This window comes from Chanos chanos, chromosome 6 (genome assembly GCF_902362185.1).
Source record: "Chanos chanos chromosome 6, fChaCha1.1, whole genome shotgun sequence".
NCBI classification, from domain to species: domain Eukaryota; kingdom Metazoa; phylum Chordata; class Actinopteri; order Gonorynchiformes; family Chanidae; genus Chanos; species Chanos chanos.
This window is the reverse complement of record NC_044500.1, coordinates 23,832,779-23,842,619: the sequence shown is the minus strand read 5'-3', so window position 1 is coordinate 23,842,619 and position 9,841 is coordinate 23,832,779. Positions and strand designations below refer to the sequence as shown.

Genomic DNA, 9,841 nt, shown 5'->3' with positions numbered 1-9,841 from the left:
ACTGATTGGTGTTCAATTACTGTACAAGTGTTTTCATATGTGTGTTTGGGTGTTGCCAATTTCAACTATGTTTTGCATTGCTGATAGAAGTGTTTCCCCATGATTACAAGAGGTTCATTCATGAACAGTGTGTCAAATGTAAGAAACAGTGTGTAGTTTTGCAAACAGTGTGTTACAGAATTGCAAACAAAGTGCAAAGCAGAAAATGTGTTTGTAGTTTTGGTGCCTTTGTTTAAGGTATGGTTACAAAAGTTAAGGTTTTGGTGCTTTTGTCTAGGCTTTCACTTCCAGTGTGTAAGCAATCATAAAAAACTATAATATAATTCATGGGTTGTTGCTGAATTGGTCTGTGAATTCATTTTTACATGAGCAATTCCTGTGCTTTTGGTAACTGTGAAACCAAATAATCTGATCACTTAATTTATTTTATTTATTTTATTTACAGATCTGTATATGTCTACTACCTTCCAGTCAGGTCGTCATCCAGAGTTTGAGAGAGGATTAGAAAACCAGACTCTTTCAGTGGTGAACCTTATAATGACCTTTGCTAAACAGTAAAAAGAAAAAAAATCTAAAGCAATCCAAAACAAAGCTCTTCCCTTCAGTTTTTTGTTCATACAAAACTGACAATAACATTGCTGAAGCTTCTTGATTGCACACACACACTGTGAATGTAACGTGAATTATTGGGCTTCACTATATCTATGCTTTTTATTTATTTAATATTTATTATTATTTTAATTTTTTCTTTATGCTTATTTGTCCTCTGCATTTAACCCATCCAACACACCGGTAGTGAACACACACACTAGACACAGGAGCAGTGGACAGCATTCCTTGTGCCCGGGGAGCATTGCCCTTGCTCAAGGGCACACAGCTGTGGATGTTGGGCCTGGGAATCAAACCGGCAACCCTCCAGTCACAAGCCCGGTTCTCTAACCTTTACACCACGGCTGCATGTATGCATGTCTTTATGCTTATTTGTCTTATTTTTCCCCTTTTTTCTTCATTGTATTTTTGAAACAGTTTTTGAATCTTCAATGCTGTCACCAGTTGTCACTATGATGCAACTTTTATGTATGAACATTGTACAGAATTAACAAAAAAAATAAAGCTTCTTGTAACCATGTGAGTAAATATTATATTTTTGTACCTTATACATGGATGCTTCATTGTGTTACTGAGTTTAATAAGAAGTACTGAACTTCACATTAAACTCTGTTCTGAAGAAAAATGATGTAGCCCTGTTGGAAATGGATATTTCTTGTGTAAATTTGTAAAGTGCTGCCAGATCATCCTCCTGTCTATCTATTCAAACCACCACTCTACTCTACAGGAACGTGAACCATATAATGGAAATACAGGGTGAGTTCTGAAGCACTGGGGCAACATTTTAAAGTCTTTGATCACAAGATGTATACAACTGGACCTAGTTCATTCACACCTCATTATCCTCTGTAGGTTTATTGCCTGTAGGACAACTCTCATTTAAAATCATACCCGACCAGACCAACCTCTGAAGTAGAGCACAGGAGCATCAAGACACCTTTCAGAACATGGATCCTAACCTTCAGTCTGCACTAATTCACTCTCACTTAAATCCACCAAACACCCCTCACTGTGGGGGCAGCTAAGAATGAAATGTCAGCTAAGTCAAGACTTTGAGAGCCCAGTTTGTTACTGAGGAAATATGATACACTGTGTTGATCAAGATGAACGATATTCACAATTCCATATCCATGGACTATGTGTCCTCTGATTTTGTTAATACAGACCCTGTAACCCCCAACACCCTGTTTGATGCATCTCTTCCTCCTGTATAATATCTTGAGAATGAGCTCCCAAGCCATCGATGAAAGAGACACACTCTGAGACATACCCAGACTCCTGCTGACCACTTTTTGACCCACTTCATCCACTGTTAGTTACCACAGCTTCAGAACAAGACCATGTGGTGGACTGGTAAACAGGATTTCCAGTTGGGTCATTGCCCTGGATCCCCAATTATCCTGAGCCACATGGTCAGTTTGATGGGTCATATCAACCACGCCAAGCCAAGATGGACATATCAGAACAACATTTAGTACAGATAAAGTATAAGGACTCAACCAGACCAGTTGCATGTCTATTATGACTCCCTGCACATATTCATTCAATCCTATCCACTTCTGTCGTGTCATATTATCCTGATCTGTGGATTTGTTTGCTTCAGTCACAAGTAACCACATATCCACACACGTACCTGTGGGCCCACACCCTTAACAAAAACTCATTCCTGGTTTAAAAAAGTAAACAGTTCTTACCAACACCAACTGTGATCTTAAGCTCCTAGGCAGTCTTGTAACCTCCTCAAGATTTATGAATATATGTGCTTAATATTATATAAACAAAATGAAAAATTTCAGTGTACCCTTTTCTTTTCCCTTTTGTGTTCAATAGAGCTGTACTTGTACTCCTTTAGTCTATAGGTAATGCAACACACACACACACACACACACACACACATACACACACCAAAATAAACAAAATAAAAGATTAAAAATTAAAACAACATTACTGAAGCCTCCTAATCTCAGATGAATGTAATATGAACTGTTGTTTCATACCTGTATTTCTCAATTTCATTTATATAGAGACTTTGAGTCCTTGATGCTGTTACCAACTGTTACAGTGATGCAACTATTTGTATGAATGTTGAATCAATAAATAAGAGTAACAAATATAAATAAAAGCAGAATAAAAATGGTTACACGACCTTTTACGGAGTGTAAAGAAGGTAAGATGGAAAATCTCCATGGCCGCACAGCTCTTGAAAAGACTTGCAATGTGGCAACAGCAGCTGTAACCAACAAGTGCGAGAATAACAAAGAGTGCTCCCTACACTGTCAAAGTAGAAAACTCCACCCAGGACACCCAGGTGTAATCTTTCACTCGCAAGGACGCTACACAGCAGGGTACTTAAAAGATTAAGATAACTGTGCCATTTTGCTGAATTGGCAAAATTTAACTTTTGAAAATGAATATTCATGACACACATCTATTTTTAACTTTTTTCACTCAGGGTATGTATCTGCATAGACTTTGTATTAGTTCATACGTTGTTGTTCGGCTGTTTGCTCCACTATGACTCTGCATACATTTCTGAGCATCTGTCACAACCACACTGATAACGAGACATCACGAACCAATTACTTAGCAGTCCGGTTTGTGCAGTTCACTGAATCGCAGCGCGTTTTATCTATGATGCAACGCAGGTGTCGCGAGACACTACATGAATCTCACGTATATTTCCTGGTTTGAGCTGCGTGACTCTAACGCCGCCTCTGTCTACAGTTCCACGTCTTCGTCCTCCCAAACCGGTTGGTGTCTGCGTCGAAGGTAAGTCAGATGTAAGAATGTCTTAATACATAATGATGATGAAGCGAGTCATTAAACATTTTAAAAACTGTACTTACTGCCATACGCAGAGCGTGATGGACCTACAGCAGATTTGATGTATGACAAGCCATACTTGGCTACCTTCAGATATTACAACGTTTGCTAGCTCCGTAATAGCAAGTCAAATGATCATTTGAATGTTCGAAATAAGCGCACTTCCTACACATTGTCTTACCTTTTGCAATGACAACGCCCTTCAGTGATGCTTGATACATTTAGTTTTACGATTGTTTAAAGTGCATTATAGGGGCATATCGAAACACTTACCGGTTTTTATATGAGAGTAGCAGCTGAGAGCCGGTGGGATATTCGGTTGGTAAAGGCTCCATGCTACCCAGCTTGGAGCGGGCCTATAATTTGCTTTCTGAATTCTTAAACGTTTGTACTGGATAAAACAGTGTTTTCAGATAATGCAAAGTACTTATATCAGATACCGCTTTTTGGACTAAATATGTGAAGCCACATAGGCATTCATACTCATGAGAGTAGCACTTGACATTCTACTCAAGAAATGGCTACTGATATTATAACCATCCGAGAGGTAGGCAGTTCGATAAAAAAGATGACAGCAGGACCAATTAGCCAGTTTGAAAGGCTACACACAAGCGCACATGCAGTCAAACTCACAAACTGTCTCACAGGCATGCGTTCTCTTAACGGAGTAAACACTAATAAACAGCGTTAGTAAAAAGCCGTGAGTGTCGGTCAGTACCATGGACAGAGCACGGCGGTAGCGACACATTTCAATATCATTTTTTTAATGCAATCTACCGCTCCGATTTAGATCTTAGATCAGGGTTATTAGATTTGGGGTATTATTCCTCCTTGTATTTATATTTCTATGTTCCTTTGGTTTTGTTAACTACATTTTAAATAACAAAAATATCCTACTGATTTACCTGTGTGGTTCAGGAATTTAAACAGCGTTTGTGTTCTAAATGTCAGTTTTCCGTTTATCAACAAGTCAAGAAAACAAAGCAGGTTTTAGGTTAATTATGATTGTTTCACCCACCGTATACAAGAGGTCTTTGGGTTAGCGGCAGTAGTGTAGTGCTTGGTGTAGGATGCAGTTTAAGACATACAGAGTGGAGGATGAGAGAGATTAACAGATGATGCAGTAGCCTGAAGACAAGGCAAAATTACAGGTTCCCGCTTATATTTTAGTGAGTGTGTACTTGTGTACAGACAAAGAGAGAGTGTGTGTTGGATGGTTTTGTGTCCTATGCCTGGTTCTGGAGAAGGAGGGGACAGTATTTTAAATGTATTACTTAGTTTTACATTGGGTTTCCACACTGGTGATTTAGGCACTGATCAAGTAAAGACACAAATTTAGTAAAGACTAAATTTGAACTTGTGATTCAGCTTATGTAGGGTTTGGTGGTCTTGTATGGATTTACACAGCAGTATCTGTGCAGAAACACAACACTGTCTTAGACTACAGTGCGTGTGTTTGTATGTGTATGTGTTTGTGTTATTCTGTCTGTATGTGTATATGTCTGTCTGTGTGCGCGCGCGCGTGTGTGTGTGTGTGTGGAAGGGTCTTGCTGCAATACTGAAGACAGAGGGTCCTCACAGGTATACAGAAGTGTGACAGATTCTGTAGCTGTGAGGACTGGTCGCTGGGGGTAGCCGCTCTAGTTTGTGTACTACATTATTATTACTACCTTGATATAGAGATACAGATCAGTACTTTTTTTCCAGAAATACATGCGTGTCAACTACTGATAGCCCTAGAGATTCTTATGATTAAAACTAAACAATATGAAATCTGTGTCAGGGCTCTAATTTCTCAAGTTCACCTCAGTTTTAGAGAACAGAGACATGGCCTTCCAACTGAACTGAGTTTGACTGGGGTGTAAAATGAGGTAACTCCTTATGCCTTCTGTCAGTATGGGGACAGACAAAGAAACCCAAGAGAACAGAGATGGAGTAATGTTGACTTTGGTGAGTCAGATAATGGGGACTAAATAGCAGGCAGAACAGCCTGAGCAGCAGCTGTTAGGTTACTGAGTCTGTAGGTCTGGGAACTCAGCCTCCAGTCTGGGCATGTGGGTGCAAGACAGCAGTGTCATCTGCCTGTCAGGTCCACTACTTGCCTAATGTGCTTGCTGGTCTAAAACAAGGCATGCCAACAACTGTTAAATAGATGGATGATTTAGGTTTTGCTTTTTGATAACTCCATGGAATCACTAATAATATAAAATATATTCTACATGATGAGAAAGAAGATTCTAGGCTAACTCTCCACTGGTTTTATTTATTTTATGTGGTGTTTTTTGTTCACCTCTTAATGAGGCCAGACATTTGTAAGTTGATGGGGAAGGTGCAAAATGTCTGTCTGTGACTGTAATGGTATTTGTAGTAGTTGTTGTAGAGTATGCTGTTGTTGTTGTCTTTTATGTGTTATAACTTTTACCTGTCCCTGCAGCTTTACCGGGTGATAAACCTTGATTGGCTGTGCCTATCCTGGGGGCTTTCTTCATTGAACACCACAGTGTAGACCACTCACAGTCTTACCTCACACAACACAGCAGAGTGGGAGCTGCAGCACTCAAGCATGGGCAATATTTTTGGCAACCTGCTGAAGAGCCTGATTGGAAAGAAGGAAATGAGGATTCTGATGGTGGGCCTGGACGCGGCAGGGAAGACCACCATCCTCTACAAACTCAAACTGGGAGAAATTGTCACCACCATCCCCACCATTGGTAAGAGTTCACTGCTACCCAGTGCTGCTGAGCTGCTCCACTCTGCTCTAAATCTATACACACTCTACTTGAGTGGGTTTAAACCCATATTATGTCTCTACTCTTAAAGTAAATTAGGGGTGGGCGATATTTCAAATATACTTGATGTATCGCGGCTTGTTCTACATGTGACGTAGTAAATGACTATCACGAACATCGAGTACAAACTGTCACGTAATTTCACTTTGGCATTTCACTTTGGCGTTTCTCTTCTCTCGCTCTCTCCTATGGCTCTTTCCTTCTCACAGACACTAAAAGAAAAAACTCACATACATACATCACACACACTCGCCCGCAATCCAGACCACTCTTCTGGGTGAGTGTTTTTGACGTATATAGGTGAGACGTGTGTTTTTGTATCTGGAGGTAACAGCGAAAGAGCCTGGAGAGAGCGAAAGAAGTGAAGTGCCAAAGCGAGTTTATACGTTTTGAGCTCGGAAAAGGTAGGCTAATGGAAGATGGAGGCGGACGAATTGGTTCCGAAAAGAAAAAGCACCGAATCAGTCATCTGGCAGTGGTTTGGGTATCGCAAGAAAGATGTTGAATAAATACTGTTTTGTTAAATTTAACTTGGTTATTATTTCCCCTTTTTTGCATGCAAGTTTAAAATTGTTCCAATGGAAAACAGTAATGAATATAAACAAGAATGTTTTAATTCAGATATAGGTTGCTTGGACTACTAGAATCATCATACTGGTGTGACTGTATGCATCACAGTGTTAAACTGGGCATTTATGAAGTGCTGTAGCGGAGATTTCAAAATATTGAGATATATATCGTGTATCGTGATATAATCTAAAAAATATTGTGAAATTATTTATAGGCCATATTGCCCAACCCTACAGTGAATACATGTGCTTTGTACTGAATGACTATCACAAACGAATTTCATTCTTGCTGACACATGGGCCCATTTTGACAGTTGGTAATGAAATCACCAACAAGATTTTCCTGATGTTGTTACTGGGCCTATGTTGATGTTAGTCAGTGCAGAACTGTCACAAGCTCACTGAGCGCCAATAGATTTCCATCCTGTCCCACTTTGTGTTGACATCTGCTTTGATCCCGCTTCGTGTTGACATCTCTGCTGATTTCAGGTTCAGAGAGGTTTGGGACACGACTTTTTTTTGGTGAAAAGTGGGGTTGTATTGAGCCCATGTGTATCTTTAATATTGTTGAAAAGCAGAATGCAGAGCCAGTTGAGAAGGATCACTCGTGTGTTTGTGATCTTTGTAGGATGGAATGTGTGAAGTGTGGTCATGATGTTGTTTCAGGATTTAACGTGGAGACGGTTGAGTATAAAAATATCAGCTTCACTGTCTGGGATGTCGGTGGCCAGGACAAAATCAGACCTCTGTGGAGACACTACTTTCAAAACACACAGGGTGAGTGTACTATACACACATGCACACAGTTTCATACTCACACACATAGTTTTATACATGCACACGCACACTCACGCATAACCGTTAGCGTATTGACAGATTCTGTCAGACAGAGCCACAAGTGTCTTAGCAACAGCCTTGACAATGACACATTGATTGGCACACAAATAGACAAATTGGTGTTGAATTCAGATGCACGGTGCATTGTTTGTGTTTTTTGATTGGTTTAGGTAATAATGACCAGGACAGAACATGATAAACATCTATGTAAGAGCTGAAAACAAGTATAATATTATTATTCTAATTGTGGTGAATACCAAAACAATTTGTTGAAATGTTGAAAACCGGGACATTTTAGTGTTTTACAGATATTTGTTTACAAATATTTGTCGGGACTCGGGACACCCAGCTTGAAACTGGGACATTTGGTCACCGTATGTGTAACATTACTGGTTAAACTGTAATATCAATCAAGTATAAATATTGTACAAGAATGCGATGACAAAATGTATTTTGCAGTTCGCCTTTATTGATAGCCTACACTTACCAAAAAAAACAACCAACCAGACAAAAAAAAACAAAACATGAATATCTGAATCCCAAAACTGAAAACCGAGTACCTACCCAACGAACAAATACCCGAATAGTCAAATATTCGGGTCCAGCCCTAACACACACACACGCACACATGCACAGTTTTATACACACACACAAACGCCACAGCTGCCCAGAGCTCTGCTTTTCTTCATCTGTTGTCTTGTCTCTTTGCTGGCTGCTGTGACAGGCCTGATCTTTGTGGTGGACAGTAATGATCGGGAGAGAGTGAATGAAGCTCGGGAGGAACTTATGCGCATGCTGGCCGAAGATGAGCTGCGTGATGCAGTGCTTCTCGTTTTTGCCAACAAACAGGTATCCTTCTCTCTCTATCTCTCTATTCTATTTATATCTTTGAATTTTTCTCTTTTCTCTCTCTTTCTTTCTCTCTCTCCATTATTAATAAAACACTGATATGCACAGACATTGTAACTGCAGTGTTCACAGTAAAATCAACAGTGTTGAATTAAATCCCTCAGAGTGATAATAAGTCCAATTTAACAGTTTAAAAGTAAAATGGATGCAGTTTAACTCTTTAGGAGTTAATTTTACACTGTTGATTTTCCTTTACCGATATACACATGCTCATAGACTAAAATGGAAGTCACTGCTCATTCATCTTATTAATTAACAGCATAGTTAACCCAACATTTCAGTGTGACCCTAAACTGAATTATCTGGGGATGTCCTGTGTCCATTGCCATGGCAACCCCTCTCCCCTTTGAACTCTTTGACTGCAGGACCTGCCTAATGCCATGAATGCTGCCGAGATCACAGACAAGCTCGGCCTGCACTCCCTGCGTCACCGCAACTGGTACATTCAGGCCACCTGCGCAACCAGTGGGGACGGCCTGTACGAGGGGCTTGACTGGCTGGCCAATCAGCTTAAGAATAAGAAGTGATAGGCGTGGTTTGGGCTGGGTGGTTTATAAGGTGCTGGGGTGGGGAGAATGAGGGGTGGTGATCGGTTTGGTTGGGTATTGTCACTTTTCTTTTCCTTTATCATTCTTTTTTTTTTGAGGGAGAGTGTTGTTCTTAGGGTCTTTGGTTGGCCTGTTCCCTGGCATATGTACACATACACACACACACACTCAAACACACACATCAGCAATAACACACCCATTCAACACATATCAAGTTTTGTTCCTTAGGCAGTCCTCACTATCACTGCAGGCTGCAGAGCAGTCCCCATAGAACATTGGTGTACACTACCTACCAATGGACTTCTACAGAGCATATGTGTACACTACCCACCAATGGGCTTCTTCAGAGCATACGTGTACACTACCCACCAATGGGCTTCTACAGAGCATATGTGTACACTACCCACCAATGGGCTTCTTCAGAGCATACGTGTACACTACCCACCAATGGGCTTCTACAGAGCATATGTGTACACTATCCACCAATGGGCTTCTTCTTACTGATAGTAAACACAATGTCTGCCTCACCAAAACAGAGCTCAATATTTCTCTTTCCCTATCTTGCTGTCTCTCCTTCTCCCTCTCTCTCACTTTCACTCTCTCTCACTGTCTCTCCTTCTCCCTCTCTCTCACTTTCACTGTCTCTCACTGTCTGTCTCTCTTCCTCTCTCACTGTCACTCTCTCTCACTGTCTGTCTTTCTTCCTCTCTCACTGTCTTTTGTCCTTTGTCACCATCTCTCCTCACTGTCTCTCTTT

At 40.5% G+C, this 9,841-nt stretch overlaps 1 protein-coding gene across 2 annotated transcripts; it reads left to right on the top strand.

Moving 5' to 3' along the window:
- The first annotated feature begins 5,942 nt into the window (after positions 1–5,942).
- arf3b (ADP-ribosylation factor 3b) lies at positions 5,943–9,075 on the top strand. 2 transcript variants are annotated; one of them, XM_030778678.1, is made up of 4 exons: positions 5,943–6,143; positions 7,457–7,567; positions 8,352–8,476; positions 8,902–9,075. In XM_030778678.1, the coding sequence occupies exons 1-4, from the start codon at positions 5,996–5,998 to the stop codon at positions 9,061–9,063; spliced, it is 546 nt and encodes a 181-aa protein (XP_030634538.1). In that variant the 5' UTR covers positions 5,943–5,995; the 3' UTR covers positions 9,064–9,075. The 2 variants fall into 2 exon arrangements, with proteins under 2 accessions (XP_030634538.1, XP_030634537.1); XM_030778677.1 differs by having other exon boundaries at positions 8,352–8,512.
- Positions 9,076–9,841: the final 766 nt, after the last annotated feature.